The sequence below is a fragment of the Amphiura filiformis genome, chromosome 6, assembly GCF_039555335.1.
Source record: "Amphiura filiformis chromosome 6, Afil_fr2py, whole genome shotgun sequence".
Lineage (NCBI taxonomy): Eukaryota > Metazoa > Echinodermata > Ophiuroidea > Amphilepidida > Amphiuridae > Amphiura > Amphiura filiformis.
Window position 1 is genome coordinate 76,468,770 of NC_092633.1, and position 25,715 is coordinate 76,494,484.

Consider the following 25,715-nt stretch of genomic DNA (forward strand, 5'->3'; position numbering starts at 1 on the left):
ACCCTTAATGACCTTTTACCCCAAATAAAAAGGTTTTTCGTCTCAGACCGGAAGTGACCCCTTAATGACATTTGACCCCAAATAAAAAATACCACATATGAATTGGGTAACCACAATTCATGTGTGAACATACCGTTACTGTCCTATGTTTTCTTAGCAAATAAAAAATGTTGAAGGTTTTTCGTTTTATACCGGAACTGACCCCTTAATGACCTTTGACCTCAAACAAAAAATACCATATATACATAAGGTAAACATAATTCATATGTACACATACCGTCATTCTCCTATGTTTTTCTTAGCTAATAAAATTTTTTGAAGGAATTTGGTTTTTTACAGGAAGTGACCCCTTAATGACCTTTGACCTCAAATCCGTGTATGATTTATAGACACTGGGTAATAACAATGCATGTGTGCAAGTGGCGTTACTGTCCTACGAAATTTGTGGGAAAAGTAGCATTTTGAGTTGAAATCACGTTTTTGACCCCTGTGACCCCTACGTGACCTTTGACCCCACGAAATTCATGTGACATGTAGGGGCCTGGTCAGTGAAGATAGTGACCAAGTTAGGTCAAAATCGATGAATGCATGTAAATGCTAGAGCAAATGTAATGGTCGGCAGAAGAAAGAAAAAAAGAAAGAAAGAAGAAGATCCTGTAAGAAAAAAGACACAGCCGTGACGTTAGTAAAGAAGAAGATCCTGTAAGAAAAAAGACACAGCCGTGACTAACGTCGCGGCTGTGTAAAGAAGATCCTGTAAGAAGATCCTGTAAGAAAAAAGACACAGCCGTGACTAACGTCACGGCTGTGTAAAGAAAGAAGAAGATCCTGTAAGAAAAAAGACACAGCCGTATGTCACGGCTGTGTAAAGAGGCATTTTTATTTTAGGGCCGTTTTTCTATAACTGGTGTTTACATAGTACATGGAGTTCTATGGAGAGCGCGACCGTTGAGAGCGCTATAAAAGGCCTTTCTATTTTTCTGAAATTTTTACAGTATGCAGTATGAACAAATATAATAGATGCCATACCTGCTCTTCTCCGACCAAAAAAACAAACAAACTTGATTGTAATCATTTTTACCACTGGCCCTCATCCCAAAGTCCATGATGTCCGGGTATTACTCTCCATGTAAAATCTAGACTGTCCCATATAGTCTTGATTCCGTTTCTAGGTAATGTTGCAAAATCCGACAATCTTATCAAAATGAATAGTTTCTGTTTTATTTTAATAAGTAACTATTCAAATTGACAAGATCTCCAAATATTTGATAAGAATACCCATTTCATTTTGATAAGATTTTTGTTAAGTCCCCATCTGACAAGACAAACTATTCAAATATGACTTTTGTTGGTCATTTGACAAGACGAACTACCCAAAAACTAGTCCAACTCATTATTTGATAAGATTACCCATTTCATTTTGACAAGATTCTATTAAGTCCCTCTCTGACAAGACAAACTATTCAAATATGACTTTTTGGTCAAATTTGACAAGACAAACAGAGGCTTTCATCATCATCAGTCGGCTGCGGGACAGGCGACTACAAGCTTTCTCCAACTGTTGCGATCTTGGGCAAGCGAAACAGTTTTGTTTGGCTGCAGCATCCCGGTTTCCTCTTCCCATGTGGTGGAATATAAAGGGCATATTCTTTCACAGGCTCGTCATCTTCAAGACGCAGTATATGGCCGAGAAATTTGAGTTGATGAATCTTGACTCTGGCAACCAGTGGAGTGGTGTTGGTCAGATTATAGATGGTTTCATTTGGGATCCGATCCACACGCTTGATGTTTAACATGACTCTGTAGCAAGATGTTGCAAAGGCATTGATCTTGTTTTCCATGTCCTTGGTGATTACCCATGACTCGCACCCGTACAGAAGGATAGTGACACAAGTTGTCTTAAACAGCTTGATTTTTGTTCCGATTGGCAGGAATGGGCTTCTCCAAAGGTGTTCCAGTTTCCAGAAAGCGGCCCAGGCTAGTGCTTTTCTTCTTTTTAGGTCTCCAACACTAGAGCCCATCTTGGAACCCAAGTACTTGAAGTCTGTGACATGGTTGATGGTACTACCATAGACTTCAAGTGCTGGCTGGGCGTTACAGTTTGCAGTGATATATTCTGTCTTAGGTGCGCTGATGACAAGGCCTAGATCTGCTGCTGCTGTTGCAGTCCTAGTAAGCTGTGACTGGGCCCGGGCTATAGAAGATTCCAACAGGGCAATATCATCAGCAAAATCCAGGTCATTCAGCATCCTAGCAGGATACCTGCTTGACCAACGTGGGTAGGTAACAATTCCAGCATCAATTCCAGAAGTTGATGTCTTCAGGTGGTAGTCTACCAGGATAATGAACAGGAATGGTGCCAACACATCACCCTGAAGCACTCCAGTTGTTACTTGGAAAGGCTCTGAGATACTTCCATCTACCATAACGGCACTATTGGAGTCCTTGTAGAGCACCTGGATGGCATTGACCACAACCTTTGGTATTCCATAATGCCGCAGCACTGAGAACATGACGGACCTGTTGATGGAGTCAAAGGCTTTTTGAAGTCCACAAAAGTGACTGTCAAGGGAAGTTGGTACTCCTTGAAGCCTTCCATGATCCTCCTCAAAATGTGTATTTGCTGAGCACAGCTTCGACCTGATCTAAAGCCAGCCTGGTTGCTTCTCAGTAAAGGATCAATGTGAGGTCGGATCCTGTTTAGAAGGATCTTGTTGTACACTTTTGCGGCAATGGACATAAGCGAAATACCACGGTAGTTTGTCATGAGAGAGAGGTCACCTTTCTTTGGTAGAGGAATGATGACATTTGTGACCCATTGACGTGGCGAGGCTTTACCATTGTGGTATGTTTTGATATCTGCCGACATCATAACCATTTACAGCTGACGATAATTGCGCAAATCATAAGTAGACGAAAGAAATGGGGGATGAATCAAGACGTTTCAGTTTGATATCAATTTATTTCAACCTTTGGTCATGAGGTATCAGGATATATCGAATATAAAAACAAAACAAAAAGAAAAATAACTACATATATTTGAAAACATACGAATATAGAAACATATAAAATTATAACGAAAATATATATACTTTCGAATATGCATGCATAAACACAAAAATACACCGAGGCCGAACAAAAGTCTTTTAGGGTGGGTTTTTCGAAGGCGGCTTTGCAGTTGGCGTGTCCGGGGGCTTGTCTATCCTCGAGGGTGTAAGACCGGCATAACGATTTCGCAGGAAATCGCAGGTTTTCTTTTCTGTATGTTTACAGCCCTTCCCTTCTGGGGCGGCTTAGTAAGCCCTAGCCTATAGCCGTATATAAGGCGACCTTGAGGCTACTAAGCCTCCTAGAATCCGTATTCTTGAACGTAAATTCGACCATAGCCTTAGTACTATAGTAGCCAAGTAGACTAAACGCTTGACAGCCGCGTCCCTTCCTACAAGCTAATTGTTTCTATAGGTAGTTGGATGTAGATTGAATGTGATGTCGTCTAACATGCGTTGCCAATAGCGGCTTACATATATAGTGAAGCGTTGGAACAACAGGCGATTGCTACGGCTCCACTCGATTGTAGACCGAAATCGTGGCTTCGTTACGTGATGTTCAGCAAGCTGAGTGACCCAACAATTGGGTTGACAATTCTTGATCCATCAAGTTTACGTTTGAGGAAGAAATGCAAGGAACTCTACCTTTTCTGGATACATTGATTGTGAGGAGAGAAGACGGTTCAGTCAAGCTTGTGGTCTACCGCAAACCAACGCACACTGACCAGTACCTAAATTACCAGTCTCATCACCCTCTTCATCAAAAAATTGGGGTAATACGATCGTTATACTATAGGCAATAGGAGGAATTTACGTTAAAAAATCTGAATTGAGTGAAGAATTGGGTTTCGGCTAGCCTTAGTAGCCTCAAGGTTTCCTTTAGCCCAAGGCTTAATATAATACGAAGCCGACTGTCGAGAAACTCACCCTTAAAAAGGCTTTAACAGCAGACTGTTGTTAAACAGATAGACATATCGCTTTTGAACAGCATTTCGCAAACTCTCTACCTCTAAACATCATAATATGTAATAAACTAGCTTCTACAAAGGGATGCGGTTGTCAGGCGTTAAGCCTGCAAGACTGCAAAATTAATACTAAATTAATTTAACGTTCAAGAAATCTGGTTAGAGTGAAAACTTAGGCTTCGAGAGCGGGCTAGGCTTAGTAGCATAAAGGTCGCCTAAGCCAGGCTCCTGATGCTTACTAAGCTGCCTGTCGAGAAACCCACGTTTAGTGACTTCCCGACTATCTCCGTATTAATGATTCGTAAAAACATAAATTAACAAAATCGATTGTCCCCTTAAAATGCGTATTTGGTATCAATATTTTCATAATTTTATCATTAGATTTTTAGCTTTCTGATCCCTGGATGGCGGGACCAAGATTTTGCCCATCATTTCGCCATCTTCAAGAGTCTCCGGTAAAGGCACGTTTCTGGTTTCGGGTAGCAAAAACGTCAGGCCACCTGCTACAATTGCAATGATACCGAATATGTTAAGTGGCAAGTATGGACTGACGTCATTCTGAAAAAAACACACCCAAAAACATAAATGACGATAAAGCTATATAAATACTAGTGATACTGGCTTCCAAGTACGGATACATCATACTCCCAAAAAATAGCTATTATGTCATATGTCTATACCATAGCAACCAGTTTTTCTTTACCTAGCTGGGGGGGTTTACACCCCCCAGCTAGGTATTGTAATCGTTCGGGTTCTTCCGCTGGCAACAAACCACTGTAATCTTCCCGTTTTCTTCCGCTGGCAACAAAGTGAAATTGCACATGTTTTTTACCTAGCTGGGGGGTTTACACCCCCAGCTAGGTATTGTAATCGTTCGGGTTCTTCCGCTGGAAACAAACCACTGTGAAACCCTGACTTGATGCTATGTAAGAATTATTTGACTTGTGAAGATATGGTTTGGCCTTTTTGAATCATTGTTTTTAGCTGCGGGTGTTAGCTGCGGGTAGCAGCTCTATTAATGAGTCACCATGTCTCTCCGTCTGTTAGTCCGTCCGTCCGTCCGTTAGTCCGTTAGTAACAAACGCTAAAAAATGCTGTTACGTCTACATTGTTTGTCGCATGGCTATGATACTTGGTGAGGGGGAGGGCCTATACCGGCCCCATACTGGAAAAGAGTTTCGTCCCGAAATTTGGGAAAATGAGGGGAAATTGAGGGAAGTTAAGGGAAATTGAAGAGAATTAAGGGAAATTGGGATTTTTTGAAGAGAATGAAGGGAAATAGAAATTTTTTGTTCTTTTTTTTCCGAAATTTTTGTTTTTTCCAAAATTTTTGTTTTGAAATTTTTTTTCCGAAAATTTTTTTTTTGTGAAATTTTTTTTTTTCCGAAATTTTTTTGTTTCCCGAATTTTTTTTTTTTCCGAAATTTTTTTTTTGAAATTTTTTTCCGAAATTTTTTTTTTTCCGAAAATTTTTTTTTTTTCCTAATTTTTTTTTCCGAAATTTTTTTTCAAATTTTTTTTTTTCCGAAATTTTTTTTTTCAAATTTTTTTTTTTCCGAAATTTTTTTTTTCCCGAATTTTTTTTTATCAAACTCAGTGACAATAAACTTGATGAGAAGAGTAACATTTTGGAATATTTTGCATGGATCAGGTCAAAGGTCAGCTGGGGTCAAATCTTCGAATTTCAATATCTGGACATCTGTAAGGGTACGGGGCTCAATCTCGGCGACAACCTCATGACCAGGGGAACATGTTGGAACATTTTGCAGGGGGGCAGGTCAAAGGTCAGCTGGGGTCAAATCTTCGAATTTCAATATCTGGACATCTGTAAGGGGTACGGGGCTCAATCTCGGTGACAACCTCATGACCTGTGGAACATATTGGAACATTTTGCACGGGTCAGCTCAAAAGACATCATTCTGGGGCCAAATCTTAGAATTGCGTTATCTGGACATCTGTAAGAGGTACAGGGCTCAAACTCGGTGACAACTCATGACCAGGGGTGAATTATGGAACATCTTGCAGGGGTCTGGTCAAAGGTCATCTGGGTCAAATCTTAGAATTGCATTTTCTGGACATCTGTGAGGAGTACCGGACTCAAAACTCGGTGACAACAAGCCTCATGACAGGGGAACATTTTTGGAACATTTTGCAGGGGTCAGATACCTCCACAACACCAACATGCCCCAGCTAGGTTTGTGGTCTATGACCACCATTTGCCTCTAGTTATTTTTATGTCTTTCAAATTTTATGGTGTTAAAAAAATTCTCTCGCCAGATTTTTTTGGATAAAAATCCCCTTTTGTTGAAAAATACTATTTTTGAATTTTTGATTTTAGGGAAATTTGAAAACATCTTTAACATCAAACAGAGACACTTGATTAAAAAGACCGACGAGAGACTTTTTTTTATTTAAGAATCTTTCATATGACACCTTATTTAATAAATATTGGACCTTTGGTTAGCCAAAAAAAAATGCTTGAATTTGGCATTCAGTGTTTCTAAAAAACATCAGAAAAATATAAGAAAGTACTATAGTTTTAAAAATCCATCTTATTCTGACCAAAATATCACTACCATTATTAAGTAGCCTATTTGAATTAAATTTTTATGCAAATGTTATAAAGATGAGAAAATTAAATTTAAAGAAATTGATCTGTTTATCATACTCATATCAATAGTCAACAACAGGCCAAAACAACTCCCTTTACGAGGGTCGGTCAGTATGAAATTAGAGTTGACTTGGAACGCCATATGGATTATTTTCGTGTCATTTCTCTATTTCTACATACACACTGTACCTTTGTCTTTCAAACAAGACATGTAAAATAATTATATCATACACTTCATTACGTAACAGCATTAGCATAATATCAGTGGTCTATAGTCACTGGCTGAAAATTAGTCGTTTTTGTTAAAAGAAATAAGAGGCTGAAATGAGGTATTGTTGTATATTTTAGATTTTCTCTGTATTAAAGTATGGAGAGTGCTGCCTTTTGGAATAGTAGTAGAGCACAAACTTTCAGCTCATAAGTCATCTTTGTCGTACTGGAAATATTTTAGTTGTTTATATAGAAAGTGTGGTGAAATGTGACGTGTCATGTCAAAAGCAGACACTTTTGGGCAGGTTATCAATTTTGAGGTTTTTACATATCTTAAATATAGAGATATTTCGCTCCACAACGCTGTTTCCCCAGTGAAATAGGACATTCCTAAGCGAAGATATTGAGATCGTAAGTTATGGTATTATAAAAATTGGAAATTGAGATATCGGCCTTTAAAAATATTATTGACAATGTTGAGAGTAGGATTTACCTTGAAACGTGTCTCAAAAAATACAAGATGCCAGTTATATTCTGGTCTGAAACTATCAGACAATATTTTTAACATCAATAATATCACAAATTCGCAACAAACTCATATTGTGAAAAATTCACCCCAGGCAGATTTTGGGCTATTTCTCCATTTACGATCCTGCCCAAAAGTGTCTGCTTTTGACATGACACGTCACAAATATGCGTCACTTTTGACAAAAATAAGGCTTTTCTTATTGCCAATAATAGCAAACGTGGAAATTTATTTTTCTTTGCCAGTTCTGTTGACTAATCCCCGAACATTAAAACGGAAGTTTCCCTAGAAAATACTTGAATCCGTGATTAAAATATAACTGTTGTGTTATTGTACTGTTATTACATTTACACATGAATTATTAAATTTCTATTTACATAGCATTTTGAAATATTTTAAGCCCTATTTACATGAAATTTGCAATTTTCATACATTTCCAGCATGTTGTATCGGCCATCCCACTAGTAGTACAGGGCACTATATAATTATTAGGTTTGGGATTGCTGTTGCTACATTAGTGGAAACAATGTTTTTTGGCATCTTTAATCATGAAATGATGCAAATTTGATTGGTTCCATTTTTCTATGCCCCTGTGACTCACACGAGGGGTCGAAGGTCACAGTGGACCAAAACTTAAAAATAGTCCCATCATGTTGTAATGTATCTCAAATTGTTACTCTCAGTTTTATCATTTGAGGTGTAAGGATGCCAAAAAACATTGGTTCCAGTAAAGTAGCAAAACTAGATGCTAACTCAAAAATCTCCCGATAGCGCCCTGTACTACAGTAAGCCAAAACATTAAGGTACCAGTTATGTTCACCCCTTGCGTATCCTAAACAAAGACAGATATGTCATAATTGGAACCAGCAGCCAATAGCTGCATCTTTTAGCTCGAATTTAAGACCTCGTTTGTTGAAATTGTTCAAGAAATAAAGATATGACGATCCAAAAACCCAAGGAAGATGCCAATGTAAAAGTTGCAGTTTGCTACATTGCGTGCCCTGTTGATTTGCAAACAATGCGTTCACGAACTAGGGAACCAGCGCCGTGCTTCCATTGATTAACACGTTAAAATTAGCATCGTGCTTTCATTGATTAGAACCTGAGACTAGTCAGATTAGAACACAAAAGTGCAACTTTTGATTTCGTTTCTTTATTAGGTTTTAGACCACCGTTTCTTTAATTTTCAACCAATTTCAACAAATGAGGTCTTAAATCAGAGCTAAAGAGTACAGTACGGCTTGTTTTAAGTTTGACATATTTCTCTTTATATATATATATAGGATATACAGGGGTGAACACAACTGGTACCTTAATTTTTTGGCTTACTGTATATGTATGCGCAGGTTTTTGTTGATTTGCATTAGTTATCATTGTACTAAGTACTAGCTTCCCTTAAGTTGTTGAAGTTCATATTCAAAGACGTCTCATTTCCACCCAAGTTTAATGCCCAAAACTAGCCATATGCACCATGTACCTTTGCTGCAATTTAATAGGGCCGCCTTTTTGCGTGATTTGGCAGTGTCCATATAGAGTATTGATTGTATTACATGTGTTGTTTAAAAGATAAAGAAAGGTACAGTATTTTTTATTGTGATCATAACGAAATTCTATGACAATAATCCATATGGGGTAACAATTCAACTCTCATTACATACTGACCGACCCTCGATACTTACCAAACGAACAATGAAAGGCGCGGCCATTGCACCAACCCGAGACAAGCCTGACAAAAGTCCGTTTGCTGCAGAACTGATGAAGAAATAGATATTTTAAGTTCGAGCATTATTGAGGCTGTAAGACCGCCCTCACTGTTAAAACGCTGTTTACATTATGCAGTTACTGTCCGTTTTTGGTTTTTCCTATTCAGTGCACACACAGCGCTCCAATTGATGATTGACCTCTAGCTCACTCACTGTACTGTACTGTATGTATAGGCAATGGGCTAGTTAGTGGGCTGGTGGGAAAACCCTTCACCCAATAATAACCATAGAAGCTCACATGTGAAATATACTTTTCATCCTTAAGGGGGTACTACACCCATGTGGTAAATTTGTGAACATTTTGCATTTTTCTCAAAAATAATAACACACTGGTAACAAAAGTTATGTATATTATTGGGGCAAGGAATCCAATTACTACACTGAAATTTCAATGACTCAAGACAAGCGGTTCAGTATATATGATAGGAAACGAGGTACATCCTAGCGGTACCTTATTTCTTATCATAAATAACAAACCGCTTGCCTTGGGTCACTGAAATTCCAGTGTAGTAATTCGATTCCTTGCCCCTATAATATACATAACTTTTGTTACCGCTTTGTTATTAGTTTTTGAGAAAAATGCAAAAATAGACACAAATTTATCGAGGGGTGTAGTACCCCTTAACATACTACTTTTGAAGTAGACAATGTCACGGGAAAGCTGTTGTCGAGCTGTTTTCCCGAAGAGAGTCTTCCAAAATTTCATAACAGTTGGACGTGTAATTTCAATGGCAAATTGTGCTCAACAGCTGACTCGCGATAGCTCCAACTTCGAACGAGCACCATCGTGTGATCGGTTTGATCAATTTTCGCCATAGAAGCTGTAAATAAACTTCAATTCTTTCCCTCTGTGGTCATCTAAAAATGATTAAAATGCGATTTTGGGAAGATTGTTGTCGAGCCCTACCAAATATGGAGTTCTGACTGCCCGATAGGGAGCTAAAAAATGGAAAAACTTTTTCCAAACCGTGTTAAGTCCAAAATCACATGTTTCTCATTTACTTGTGTGATACGATCACAATAACTGTGACATGTTTGACATGAGTTGTACCATCAACATGGCTGGATAACAATAAGCAGACTATTGTTCTCATTTCGGAAACAAATGCCACGCTCAGTATTGTTACTGTGCGTTTGCTTTGTAATGGTGCATCCAACTGAAATTATAATACCTATTTCATCACAGCACATTGAAATATCGCACAGGTAAATCAGAAACATATGTTTATGAATTTAACCAGTGCTATGAGACACATCCCTGATTTAACATAGTTAAGCTGTTTTCAATGAGGTTTATCTTGGTTTAATGGGGTTTAAGTCCTGCAAAGGTCGTGGTGAATTCGGCTGTAGACATGACTGCATAATGAACAGTTCAAATGGCGCTGATTGACGGGTGAACTGAACAGCCAGTTGATTTAAAATAATTAAACAACTGGTTTAAAATTCTTAAACAATATTTTAAGCATTTATGCTGTTCAATTCAGCGCTGTTAAAACTTTTAAACAGCGTATAACATATCAGTTTTAACCACCGTTTATAAGTGGGAGCTGGTGGCCTAATGAATAAGGCGTCCGTCTAGTGATTGGAAGGTCGTGGGTTCGAATCCCATACCCGGCACATTCCCTTGCCTTTTTTCAAGTTGGGTTGTATGCTGGGCGGGATTTGTGTTAATTTGTTGTCTTGTTTAATTGTAACACTTGGTAAACTGCTCTTACGTTTGAGAAAGGTTTTTTTAAAACAAGTCTCCACATACATAAATGACAGCCAGTGAAAAAATTTCACTGACCATCCAGGATTTGAACCTGGGACCTTGCTCTTACGTTCTTATCAATTATATCCAGTTTCCTCTTGTAGCGAGCAATCGTTCCCCATTGTGTTTATATGTTCTTGTGCAGGATGCGTAGCCCATTACCATCTGTCTTGTATTATACTGGGGAAACGATTAAGCATCAGTTATGATCTGCTGTACTTGTGTATTTGCGTAATATCTGTTTGTGTGTATTGTATAGCTCGACCAAGTTTGAACTACCGTTTAAGAGCTGTTGGTGAGATAAGGCGTCCATCTACATGGTCTAGTGACCGGAAGGGCGTGAATTTGAATCCCATACCCTACACATTCCCTTGCCTTTTTCAAGTTGGGTTGTATGCCGGGCGGGATTTGTCTTGTTTAATTGTAACACTTGGTAAACTGCTCTTTCGTTCTTATTAAATACATCCATGTCCAGTCCTTTTGTAGCGAGCAATCGTTCCCCGTTATGTTTATATATGTTCTTGTGCAGGATGCGTAGCCCATTACCTTCTGTCTTGTATTATACTGGGGAAACGATTAAGCATCAGTTATGATCTGCTGTACATCTGTATTTGCGTAATATCTGTTTGAGTGTATCGAATCTAATGCCAACATATTCCCTGGCTTTTTTTTTCAAGTTGGGTTGTATGCCGGGCGGGATTTGTTGTCTTGTTTAATTGTAACACTTTGGGTTAGTAAACTGTTCTTTCTTTCTAATTAATTATCATTTTAAAGTATTATACTTCCATCAGGTCTTTACTTATGCCATCAGTCCAATTCTATTGACTTCTTGTTTTTGACAATGTGGTTATTTTCTGATGTATCTTTCATCTAGCATACCCGTAATCAAACTTAGGTTCTATGTATTTTTATTTAATCGACAACAGGAAAATCATAATATTTACCGTACACCGGTGGGGAACACTTCAGGTGTATAGACAACGATACCTCCCCATGTGTAAGAAATACCAAATTTGCCAATCATTGCAAATGTTGTTATTGCTTTTGTCAGATCAGTACCATAAGCTGAAATACACAAGACATAAAAATACATATAGATATCAACAGCTCATTTTGTTTTGGCGCTTTTCCCCAGGTTTGATCATGGTCATTTAGTTAAATAAAGTACGATCTTTTAACATTTTCAAAGTTAATTTTTGGCATTATACAGGTTTAAATGTACTCCCCTAAAATTTCAAATCATTTCTTTGCATAACTTGACATGCAATTTATTGGTTTGAAAAAATAACCAATCTGTGAATAGAGGAACCGTTTTTGTACTCTCTAATTTCTTTGGTCAAAAATAATCACATTTTCAATATTGATGCTTTCAGAAAAAGTTGCACTTTCAACATCCCATACATGTACAAAACGTTATGATTAATTTAGTTTTTTTTCTTTATCTTGTTTTTTCTTTACCAGTTGTTTCAAATGATAAAATCACTGGGGAGAAGAAAATGAGTTCTCCATGTATGAAGTATGTTAAGACTGCGTATCTCTTATATTGCTATTTATTAACCTTCCCCTCCTTTAATGACCTATTTCCACCATCTTCATATAGATTTTACATGCATAATTGAAATGTTTTACAAATTAATAGTTGGGACTCTCTGTCAACCAGTGTGTCATCAGAGAATTTAACTAAACCACATTAATAAAAACATTTTTTTGGCCGAAGCTTACCAGTTGTGTTTGGTATCCAAGCTGTAAAGACACACGCAATACCAGCAACAAGAAGTGACAGAGCAGTTGTAAGTTTACGACCACCAAAACTGCAATATACATCAGTAAAGCATGATAAATAAAGACCGAATCTGATTCGTGATTGGTATAACACTCTTTCTGAAATAGTATTGCTTTTAATTAAAATTTACTATTTTGAGGCCTCATAATTAATATGAATGAATGTTTGATGCATCGTATTATTTACTCATGGGGCCCGTTTTTGTGTCTTGCATGAATGTCGTCTAATTTTGCTTTATTTTTCTGTCTCATATAAGGGGTCAATCAGTCAGTACCTTTAGCATGGCGTCCAAACATGTCTGACAAGTTTATCAGAAAACCGAAAAGAAACCCGAAACTTGGAATCCGAAATAATTTTGAGAGAAACCCGCAAGTTTCAAGTTGGTTTTTTATAGTAGCTATCATGTTTATTATGCGTTATTCCTCTTGTTTTATTTACCAGGCATGTATTAAATAAATAAAATAAACCAAACATCAGGAATAATTACCTGTAATTACGATCTAAACAGGCATGCAAAACAGTTAAAAAACGAGTCCAAACATTCGTTGTATTATTTTAAAGTCATGAAATGATGATAACATAATGATGATAATGAAACTTCGTGAAATGATTGAATTGAAAGGGCCTATATGTACAAATAAATATAAACTGAAACTGAATAGCTGCAGATCTGTTATCCACAGAAAACATTTCATGACAGCACTATCGATTTTCGTCACGCATTATGGATCACTCAATGCTATTACTTGAGTGGGTCTCGAGTCAGGAGGGTGAAAGTGCATACACTGCAAATAATGTTGGTCAAAAAAATGACCAACAGTTTGGTCTATATACAACACATGAAACAGTTGGTCAAAATTTGACCAACAAGAGTTATACAAAAATTATGACCAACAGTTGGTTTACAAAAACTTGCTCAAATATTGGGCAAAATATTTACCCAACACAGTTGGGCAATTTGTTTTACCAATTATTGTTCAAAATTTGAACAAACTGTTGGGCATTTTTACACGATATTGGTTCATATGTTGGTTTATTTTTGCATAACTGTTAAGCAAAATATTTGACCAACATAGTTGGGTAAATATTTTTCACTAAATGTTGGGCAATATTTAATAAAACTGTTGGGCAAATAGTTGATTGTACCAATTGTTGGACAAAATTTCATTAAACTGTTGGGCATTTTACACATTATTGGTTCATATGTTGGTTTATTTTTTGCTTAATTATTAAGCAAAATATTTGCCAAATTAGTTGGGCAAATATTTTTCAATTGTGAGGTGAGTTTTCTCTAAATTAATTATAAATACATACAATATTACACGGTGTTACTTGCCTCATTTCATTCTGACCACTGTGTATGAAAAAATACTGAGAAATTTGGTGAAGCTATTTTCAAATACTTGATTGATTAATAAAAAACTGATACGTAAGCTTATTAACTGCTCACTGCCATCATGCATGCATGGCTATGCGTGCATATCACGAGTGTCTGACTCGTACATGTCGTAAAACAACTTCACTAAATTTCTCAGTATTTTTTCATACACAGTGGTCAGAATTAAATGAGGCAAGTAACACCGTGTCATAATATATGTATTTATAATCAATTTAGAGAAAACTCACCTTTAAAGGTGTCAATTAGCTGTGCCAGCCCCCACTCTGCCAGCACCCATGTCATCCGCCATTTTACGATAAGATCGAAAATGTGCTTTCCAGAACCGAACCGCGCGTATGTTGACCAACTGTTGTTCAATGAAAAGACAACAGTGCGCATGATCGAAAACTTTGCTCAACATTTTACATCTTTTTGCCCAACAACTTGTATTTCACGCAATTTACTACAAAGTTGCCCAACTGATGTGATTTATTTTGCACAACAGTCGTATATAAATTACGTGGCCAAAAACTTAACCAACTTTACTCCTCTCGTAGTAAAATAAAGATAGATAAATGGTCAAAATGAGAGGTTGCCCAATAAGAATTTAGATTTAACTATTATTGGGCAAGCCGTGACCAACAAATAAGTAAAAGAGTTTGCCCAACCAAATAGGTAGAAAGATTTGACCAACTTTTTTGCAGTGTAGGAACAATGCCGGAAACTACGTCACGCTATTGTTCGACTTAAACTACATCATTTTTAACCCCTTCCGTTTCCGTTAATACAGCTTTAGTCTCCTCCACCTTCGCAACACGGTACGTGGAGTGACTGGAATCACAATGATAGCGGAGGAGAATACTAGCTGGTCAGACAATTTAATTCTATCAAGCATATAATACCTGAACAATCACCGTCATTTGATCGATTTACTACAGAATATATTGTATACACAAAATATAATTTTAAAATTGTAAACCTGTTAACTTATATACTTGTGTACTAAAGTATAAGGACACGTGAATAAAATCATGTAGAAGACAAAATGGCCGCTAATCCGCCTATTGTCTAGACTTAAACTACATCTTTCGGTTTGTTACGTAATACTAGGATGCCCATGGTTGCTCGAGTACTCTCGACGAGTGTAAATAATCAATTTCTCGCATGAAAGGGACACTTGAGTGGCAATACTGTACGATTGCGTGTTTGTTGGCCATACCCGAAGTTATCGGTCTTCAAATGAAACCTTAGTGCTAAATCGTCTTCTCATTATTGAAAGAATTATTACTCAAAACTGCAACACCTTTCGGGTATCTCTTTCGGTTTTCTGATAGACGTATCAGAAATGTTTGGACGCCACGCCTAATCAGCTGTGGTCAGTGCTTGCCTCATTGGCCTTTTGTTTGATTTAAGCTCATCTTCCTTTTATAGCAATGTAGGTTTATGTATTTTGTCTGCTTTTTGTTTCTTTGTTTGGGAAATAAAGGTGGCTTGACTTGAATTGAAATTAAATCTAAGAATCACATCGCAATTTCTGGGTAGTAGCAGAGCTGACCTGTCCAATAACGCACTATTCACGTACTTGTCCCTATCCCGGGACGTGGGAAAATGACGGGGCTTGTAATATTTGAGCTAATCACATTTAGGCACACTATTTTGACACTATCCAATCCCCAGGGTTTCGAAAGATAATTGTGCACGCCAATACCCCTGGAGCACACCAACCGGTTCATACATTTGAAATTCCCACATCAAATATCCACATGCACCAGTGGCCTTTCCCAGAGTCACTCTTTTAATCAAAACTGTAGTCCTAAGATTCTGTGACGCGTTATGTCATGAGGAATAAATGTCGAACACTTACTATTCCATTGTAATGTAAGCCATTACATATGCAGGTATTTCGACCAAACTCAGCAAAAAGAAATTCAAATACATATTCCCTGCCAAGTTTGCTGCGTTCAACGAGAGGCCATAGTAAGTCATAGAAGCAGCCAACCTGAAAGTGAGCAAGAAATCGATATTATTGCATTAACATTTGATGCTCTTTACGTGTATGAGAGATAATCACATTCGTCGAGGGTCTCGACCTAAACGCCCACTTAAACGCAAGAACTCCACAGTCAAGTGTAATTATCTTTACGTACTATGCACAGTGAATTATCACTATATCATAATGATTCTTAGATAATATATAATACAGTAAGCCAAAGAATTAAGGTACCAGTTGTTTTCACCTCTGTATATCATAAACAAAGACAAATATGTCAAAATTAAAACAAGCAGCCAATACATGTACTCTTAAGTTCTGATTTAAGACCATATTGGTTGAAATTGGTTGAGAATTAAAGAAACAATGATCTAAAACCTAATGAAGAAACTAAATCAAAAGTTGCACTTATGTGTTCTAATCAATGAAAGCACGACGCTAGTTTTAACATGCTAATCAATGGAAGCACGGCGCTACTTCTCTTGTTCACGAATGCTTTGTGTACAAATCAATAGGGTATGCAATCACAGATCCTGATGCAATGGAGCAAACTGCAAACTTTTAAATTGGCATCTTCCTTTGGGTTTTTTGATCGTCGTGTCTGTATTTCTTGAACAATTTCAACGAATGTGGTCTTACATTCGAGCTAAAAGATGCAGCTATTGGTTGCTGGTTCCAATTATGATATATTTGTTTTTGTTTAGGATATACACGGGTGGAACATAACTGGTACCTTAATTTTTTGGCTTACTGTGTGTCAATATGATTGGTATCCATCACGTTTTCTATTGATTATGGCTATATAACGGACACATCAAAATATGAAACTAGTCAAGTGGAAGAAGCTAGCTGCTTTTCAAAAACTTAAAACTAGAGTATCACCTGATGGACATAACAATATCATTTTGATAGAATGTTTCCTTTTTATGAGTTCGAGTTCGACAATGTTCGAGTTGGAGTTAGAGTTCATTTTAGAGTTCGATTTAGAGTTAGAGTTGCCAGTGGCAATTTAGAGTTTCCACCATAGACTGACCCACCTACTGGAAAAGTGATGTGCATATGCATGCAGATAGCCTAGGAAAACACTAATGATTCTAGTCATACATGAGGGCACACCATTACTATGATTATATACCTATCCATGTTTAACAGAAATCTACACAAGTTTGTTCAAGTTTCAACCCGTAGAATATATAATTCAATCTGACATCATGCAACAACTCTAACTCTAAATCGAACTCTAAAATGGGTTACTCTAAAACCAACTCGAACTCTAACTCTAACTCGAACTCATAAAATGCATTTACTCATTAGAGCCCGTTTCAATAGGTAAAGAAAAGAAGATATATTATTTTTTTAAACCACTTGTTATCATTTACCAATCTAACATAAGAATCAGCGTGTTTTTCGCTAGATTTGGTGTCTTAAACAGATCCAATGCTGTCAGACGTGTCCGTTGTTGGCTACCATTGTCCTCGTTTACTTTAGAATATTCCAACGTAGGCGTGTGGCCCAATTCTTCACTGGTACTTAGCGCTTTCTCTGGCTCCGTTGGACCGCTGATGTTGGTCTGTTGGGCTAACGCTTCTTTTTCTGATGCTTGCAGAAACTTGCTTGGTGCATCAATGCGATTGAATTTCGCTATTTTTTGCAATGTGCGCTCGGCGTCGTCATATCTTTTTTGTGATTGAAGCCATCTTACTGATTCATTGACAATACTGAAACAAAAGGAACATTTTAAAAGGTTACCAAATGTTATATCAAATGTTTGATTTTTATGAAGTTTTTGAATGGATAAGATTACTTTTCGTGAGCATAAAGTAAACTTCATTGCACCTTAGCAAGGTAAGTTAATAAGTACTTCAACAGTTCAATGGAGATTCTGTGAAAATGTGTTGGATCTTTATGGGTGTTTTAGTCCAAGAGTCTAGATGAGGTCTCTGTTTGCGTAACTTAAAGCAAAGACGTCGACTTTCGAACAAGATAATGATGTTGTTGTCGTTGCTGCATGACCAATCGATGTTGGTCTATTCTATATTATATTGATGTATTGCTTATGTTTACGCTATACATGATATGTGGTGTAGGTTTGTGAATTGTGAGACGTTTGTCTGTTTTTGTATGTTTGTTTAATGAATCTTACCACCAGAAGGGTAATGCAACCAAAATACCCACAGATAACACCAATTGCAGATGTCGCCAGTTACGTATCAGGAAAGCCAACAATGCAAGTGTCACAACTGCAAAACCCCATGTCATATTACATGCTGACCCACCAAGAGCTCGCCTTTCTGGTGGAAGCATCTCTATTAACAAAACAAAGCCGGCGATCATCGTACCCTTTGAAGAAATAAACATAAAGGAAAACTGAGTTACAGCAAGCAGGCAAGCACTTGAAGAACTAGCACCAGCAGCACTACTACTACCATCACCACAGTGGCGGTAACAAGGGGCATAGGGGTCAACTCCCCCCAGTCAGAACGCTTGCCCCAGTTGCACCACCCCAGTAAAACTATGCAACATTATGAAAAATTTCATTTTCTGCAGCAATTGTGTGCAACATGTGTTGATTTTGCTCCCCCTGAAATTCACTTCCCCGCCCCATGCCCCCGAAAAATTCCTGGCGCCGCCACTGCTACCGCCACCGTCATTAAAGCCACCGCCGTCATCATCATCATCATCAACAACAACAACAACAACAACAACAACAACAACAACAACAACAACAACAACAACAACAATAATTTCTTCAAAAACAAGACAACAAGAACAACTAGTGGCAAATGGTGGTCATAGACCACAAACCTAGCTGGGGCATGTTGGTGTTGTGGAGGTATCTGACCCCTACAAAATGTTACAAAAATGCTCCCCTGGTCATGGGGTTTGTTTTCACCGAGTTTGAGTCCTGTACTCCTAACAGATGTCCAAAAAATTCAATTCTAAGATTTGACCCCAGATGACCTTTGACCTGACCTATGCATGATGTTCCATAATGTTCCCCTGGTCTTGAGGTTTGTTGTCACCATGTTTGAGCCCCTGTACCTCTTACAGATATCCAGAAAATGAAATTCTATGATTTGACCCCAGATGACCTTTGACATGACCCTTGCACAGTGTTCCAAAATGTTCCCCAGGTCAGTAAGTTTGTTGTTGTGGAGTTTGAGCCCTGTACCCCTAACAGATGTCCAGAAAATGCATTTAGAAAATTTGACCTCTACATGACCTTTGACCTGACCCCTGCAAAATGTTCCCCTGGTCATGAGATATGTTGTCACTGAGTTTGAGCCCCATACCCCTTGCAGATATCCAGAAAATGAAGTTATAAAGATTTGACCCCAGATAACCTTTGACCTGACCCCTGCAAAGTGTTCCAACATGTTCCCCTGATCATTAAGTTTGTTGTCACCAAGTTTGAGCCCTGTACCCTTACAGATGTCCAGGAAATGCGTTTCTAAAATTTGACCTCTGCATGACCTTTGACCTGACCCCCGCAAAATGTTCCCCTGGTCATGAGATTTATTGTATCGAGTTTGAGCACCATACTCCTTACAGATGTCCAGATAATGCAATTGTAAGATTTTACCCCCTTAATGACCTTTGACCCCAATTATGTGTGCAAGGTATGGGCACTGGGTAAAGCCGATGCACATGTGTAAGTAACGTCATTGTAATATGTAATATGTGGCAGAAGAAGCATTTTGAAGATATTTGGTTATATACCGAAAATGCCCCTTTAATGACCTTTGATCCCAATTCTGTTTGCACCATATGGGCACTGGATATAGGCGATACATATGTGCAAGTTACGTAATTGTAGGGTGTAACATGTAGGAGGAGAAGCATTTTGAAGTTTGTTGCCAGAAGAAGAAAGAAGAATCGGAGAGCATTACAGTACCTAGCTGGGGGGTGTAAACCCCAGCTAGGTAAGAACAGCAAGACTATACCACCAGATATTTCCTCCTAGGGAATTGGGAAAGTAGTTGGATCGCAACGAAAGGGATCGAATATCAACATTCACATTCCGACATATCGAATTGCATTCTGAATACAAGGTATATCCTTCTGATATCAAATAATTTTGATTTTTTGAAATTCGCGATATGATACTAATTTTATGGCAAATTATTAAATTTACATACATTTACAAAACCACCTAAAGATGTTAGGTTTTTTGGGGAAAAAGCTATATCTTTCATACAAAATATCAATACAAACTACACCCATCGTTAGATTTATAAAGTTGACTTGTTAAATATCAAAAATTAGAAAAAATTATTATATCAATTTTTAATAATTTCCCCAAAATTTGTATTATAAATACTGTGCAAACGTTGCTATCCGTACCCTTAAGTTACAAAATGTTTACATTTAAGGCATGACATCAAAACTCGACCGGCGGGTGACCGCCGGTTCCGTCCGGTTTAGAGCAATAGAAACCAGATGCAACTGGTTAACCACCAGTCGAGTTTTGATTTCATCCCTAACATACCTGTCGAAACACACCAATCAGAAACCACATTACTACAAACAAGTAATAATTATGTGAAAATGCAAGACCAACTCCCGATGCACTAAGAAAGAGAATTGACAAGAACGTCATGATTTTTCTACCAAATCTGTCGCATAGCTGACCCATTGGGTAGGCACCTATAAATAAGCCTGTCATTAAAACAGTTGTAGCAGTATCTTTTAAAAGTCGCTGGTCGCACACAAGATCAAACTGAAAATAAAAGTACAGGAAATAATATATATGTCAAAAAATAAGATATTACTTGTTGTGTAAGTTGATTGTTGTGTAAGCCTGGGTTGATTGATTTTACTTGTCAAGGCGCTTTATAAGTTTACTTGCCCTCTGTCTCGGCCGCGTAATTTCTTTCTGCAACCATATTAATGGGTCGCAATACGATAAAACATAGTACATGAGTATATTATGCAAGATATAACATTATTATTTCCTCTTACCTGTCAAAATGAAAAACAAATAAATTAGAATTAAAATTCTAGCAGGGTTTACCTGGAGTTCGAACCCACAATCTATGGATTCATAGTCCAGAGCCTATACCATTGTGCTACGAGTCGTCCTGCCAGAGAGGCGTTTGTTTATCATACTTATTGATTACGGAATAATGTTATACGATATACTATACTAGTATATTTTCCAATGAATACGTATATAATTAACCCTAACCCCTGACCCTAACCCTAAGACCCTAATTCTAACCTAACGATAATGAACCTTGCCTCGGACTATGCGGTTATTGATATATTGCGGCCCATTATGGTTGCAGAAAGAAATAAAGCGTCCCGGTCCGGCCCTCTGTCCGGCCCTCTGTCCGGCCCTCTGTCAATCTTAAATCCAGCAATAGATCCAGTGCAACTTCGTTACTTCTTTTGTTCAACGGAAAAATATTAGCACTGTGTTACGTATATGAGTTAAGGGTATTTAAATAAATTAATACCAAAGCTGCCCTTACCTCTGATACGATGGTTGTTTCCCCATAAGTGTATACATATTCATATCCATGCTTGCAACTTGTCACATTTTGAGTAAGTATCCCGTCATGCACTTGGTACATATGACAACCGTTGTCAAAGTCATTGGTATTATTACCATCGCTGGTAGGGATTGTGTCATTCAAGGAGAATCCATCGGGTGGGGCGCAGTAGTAGGACTCTGGGTCAGAAATTATAAATACCAAGATCATTGTCATCGCTGCAGGAAAGGCGCTCGTAAAAATGAGCAGATGAGAAAAAACAACCCAGTTATACCGACCACGAAATCCAAGGTATCTCAAGGCATTGTCAAGGTCTTTCCCGAGGTCCATCTTTTCTGTTTCACTCCTAAAAACAGGAGGAAACCAGGTAAAACGTACATAAGTAATATGATAGTTTAGAAGAAAAAAACTGTTAAATCTAGAGCTTTCTATAAAGCAACAAGAAATATAAGATTGTAATGAAGAAATGGAATGAACTTTACAAGTTGAAAAATTAACACGAATTGAATACAGGTGCCACTCCATGTAATGGTGGCATTATGTGTAACACAAATTACTAAGTAAATGGCATCTGTTAAAGGGCAGGTCTATTGCAAAAACAAGTTTATCTCTATTCGAAGAGAATAATTATTACATTACAAGTTGACACTCGTTGCGATTTTTTTATTCGTATTTCTCCTGAAAAAAGAGAAATTGTGTGTGTAAAGTTCAGGCTCGTACGTGTTCTTCCCCCGTTTGAAGCGAAATCAATTTTCAAGGCAGCGGGCTGATGACGTAAGTAAATGAAGCGGACACTATATCATGCTCTCATTTACTTGTGTGACACAATCACAATCACTTTGACAAGTTTGACATTAGCAACAATGAGTTGTACTATTATTTACCATAACAATGCTGCATAACAATATGCAGACTATTGTTCTCATTTCGGAAACATTAAAGCCTCACACAGTTTTGTTACGATGCGTTTGCTTTGTAATATCGTAATATCGCACAGGGAAATCAGATAGGCCTACATGAGTTTGTGGACTTAACACGATTTATATGCTAGTCTCAGATCACGCTGAAATTCTAAGCTCAAATTATTTTTTTATTTTTTAGCCCAAATATTTCTCATGATATGAGTTGTAATATCACAATTCATATGAATTGTAATATCACAATTTACTAATATATAAAAAAGAAGCGGCTGATTTTATCCAAATGTTTAAAAACCATTAAATTTGTAATACTTAATTCAGAGTTTTTTCTGTGAACAACATTATACGTTCTGTGCATTGAGAATGTTTATATTTCCTTCTCGTAACATCCTATGACGTCATCCTGTCAATCATATGACGTCATCAGTGAGAGATATCCCGATTGTAGACAAGATATCATAACAGCATCACCATCTGCTGAAGACGCTAGTCGAACTAGTGAAAACGTTCCAGGTGAGCGAAAAATAGTGTAGTGTTGAAGTTAAACTCTTTAATCATTTTATCTACCACTACGTATGAATATCCACTCGTATATACAAAAGAAGTTTTTGAATTTTGCAGTGCAATTTTCACGATCAGAGAAGTCGAATAAGTCAATCCACATTTGAAAGTGTGATTTAGTTTTTGAAAAAGCCTAGGATTATTTCACTGTGAAAAAATATACACCATCAAAATATTTCCACCGAGATTACAAAAAAATACACAGGGAATAGACACCTAAGTGATATATATATTTTACACTACTCTATTTATGTGCATATCGCATGCAGGAGCATCGATATAATAGAAAGCTATATCATCATCATCATCATCATCATCATCAGTCGGTTGCGGAGCTTTCTCCAACTATTGCGATCTTGGGCAAGCGAAACAATTTTGTTTGGCTGCAGCATCCCTTCAGTATCTCCCAGGAGGTGCTGGGCATACTGTAAGTACAGTGTGCGCGGCCGTCCCGGTTTCCTCTTCCCATGTGGTGGAATATAAAGGGCATATTCATTCACAGGCCTGTCGTCTTCAAGACGCAGTATATGGCCGAGAAATTTGAGTTGATGAATCTTGACTCTGGCAACCACTGGAGTAGTTTTAGTCAGATTGTTAATCCGATCCACACGCTTGATGTTTAGCATGACTCTGTAGCAAGATGTTGCAAAGGCATTGATCTTGTTTTCCATGTCCTTGGTGATTACCCATGACTCGCACCCGTACAGAAAGACAGTAACACAAGTTGTCTCAAACAGCTTGATTTTTGTTTCGATTGGTGGTGATAGGCTTCTCCAAAGGCGCTCCAGTTTCCAGAAAGCTGCCCAGGCTAGTGCTGTTCTTCTTTTTAGGTCTTTCAGCACTAGAGCACATCTTGGAACCTAAGTATTTGAAGTCTGTGACATGGTTGATGGTACTACCACACACTTCAAGTGGTGGTTGGGCGTTAGAGGTTGCAGCCATATATTCTGTCTTCGGTGCGCTGATGACAATGCCTAGATCTATTGCTGCAGTTGCAGTCCTAGTAAGCTGCGACTGGGGCCGGGATATGGAAGATTCCAACAGGGCAATATCATCAGCAAAATCCAGGTCATTCAACATCCTAGCAGGATACCTGCTTGACCGACGTGGGTAGGTAACAATTCCAGCGTCAATTCCAGAAGTTGATTACTTCAGAAGGTAGTCTACCAGGACAATGAACAGGTATGGTGCCAACACAGCACCCTGAAGCACTCCAGTTGTTACTTGGAAAGACTCTGAGATACTTCCATCTACCATAACGGCACTATTGGAGTCCTTGTAGAGCACCTGGATGGCATTTACCACAACCTTTAGTATTCCATAATGCCGCAGCACTGAAAACATGACGGACCTGTTGATCAAGTCGAAGGCTTTCTTGAAGTCCACAAAAGTGACTGTCAAGGGAAGTTGGTACTTCTTGAAGTCTTCCATGATACTCCTCAAAATGTGTATTTGCTGAGCACAGCTGCGACCTGACCTAAAGCCATCCTGGTTGCTTTTCAGCAAAGGATCAATGTGAGGTCGGATCCTGTTCAAACGGATCTTGTTGTACACTTTTGCGGCATTGGATATAAGCGCGATGTTTGATTTCTTATCATTTACTCATATCATGTTCCCCTTCAAAATACCAAAAAAGCATCAACATATTCCAACATTTTATAAAGTAATGTCAAATTCTGTAAAATGTCTAACATTTGTCGAACATAATTTCTGTGTAGCGTTGAGAATCATCTACAAAGGATTTTGGAGAAAACATGTGATAATTTTATTGAGGTACAGAATGCTAGAACAAACAAACTTAACGCTTTCTGAAAGGAAAACGAGCAAGGTACACCAACTTGATGTGGGGAAACAAGTAAAATACAGACTAGACAATATGCAGGGGGGGGCAAAACCAGCAAATGTAGGCATAGGAAGTAAGCAAAGTTCGATAGCCAAAAATTACCAGTTCCAAGGCTCACAAAAGTGCTAAACCTGCAAAAACAACAAGGATCAATGGTAATACAAAACTGCACTAGAACATGTGATGAAAATCACTGTGCATATAAACAGACACGCTAAACCAAACATCCAGAGTAGGCACAAAATAAGCAAAGTTCGATGGCCAAAAATTGCCAATTCCAGAGCCCACAAAAGTGTCAGGAAAACAGTACACTGGAAGTGATGAAAATCACTGTGTACATAGCAGTCAAACACTAAACGGACAAAAAACAACCGACGTTTCGAGCAGATAAACTGCTCTTCTTCAGGGACAGACAACAAAATATAAAAGCAAACAACAAAAACTACATGCTGTAATTTAAAAACAAATTCAAGTCAAAAACTGAAGGCAAGTTCAAATAGAACTCAGTAGCAAACAAGATAAGCTCAGAGCAAAATAAGCATGTCTTACTTCAATGAAGCACAGTTTACTACAGTGAGAAACTGGAAAGCATTATGTAAATAAGCACGACCACAGGACAATAGGGTATTGTCCTAATTGACAGGAAGTAGATGTCAAGAGGGGCCGTAGTCAATAGAAGAGGAAGAGAATGAATAGAGGGAGATAAGTGGGCCAATGTCACTCAAATTTAAAAGAGAAGAGTCATGCATATTACAAAACAATTATTTTAAATACATATAATGTTAAAAAAGAGAGAAAAAAATACACAGCAAAAATTGCTGAATAAAACACAAGTTGAGGAAAGTCTCAAATATTAGAGTGTAGTATGCATAC

At 37.8% G+C, this 25,715-nt stretch overlaps 1 protein-coding gene across 1 annotated transcript in view; it reads right to left on the reverse strand.

The window, feature by feature from the left end:
* Positions 1 to 2,964: 2,964 nt before the first annotated feature.
* Positions 2,965 to 25,715, reverse strand: part of LOC140156068 (solute carrier family 22 member 3-like) — a 69,755-nt gene continuing 47,004 nt past the window's right edge. Inside the window, exons 2-10 of the mRNA XM_072179185.1 lie at positions 21,498 to 21,864; positions 20,513 to 20,743; positions 18,167 to 18,363; positions 17,403 to 17,741; positions 15,898 to 16,032; positions 12,595 to 12,683; positions 11,817 to 11,937; positions 9,039 to 9,111; positions 2,965 to 4,570 (exon numbers count right to left, since the gene is read on the reverse strand). Coding sequence (XP_072035286.1) covers positions 4,376 to 4,570; positions 9,039 to 9,111; positions 11,817 to 11,937; positions 12,595 to 12,683; positions 15,898 to 16,032; positions 17,403 to 17,741; positions 18,167 to 18,363; positions 20,513 to 20,743; positions 21,498 to 21,848 — 1,731 coding nt within the window. The 5' untranslated portion in view covers positions 21,849 to 21,864 and the 3' untranslated portion in view covers positions 2,965 to 4,375. The remainder of the gene's footprint in view (positions 4,571 to 9,038; positions 9,112 to 11,816; positions 11,938 to 12,594; positions 12,684 to 15,897; positions 16,033 to 17,402; positions 17,742 to 18,166; positions 18,364 to 20,512; positions 20,744 to 21,497; positions 21,865 to 25,715) is intronic.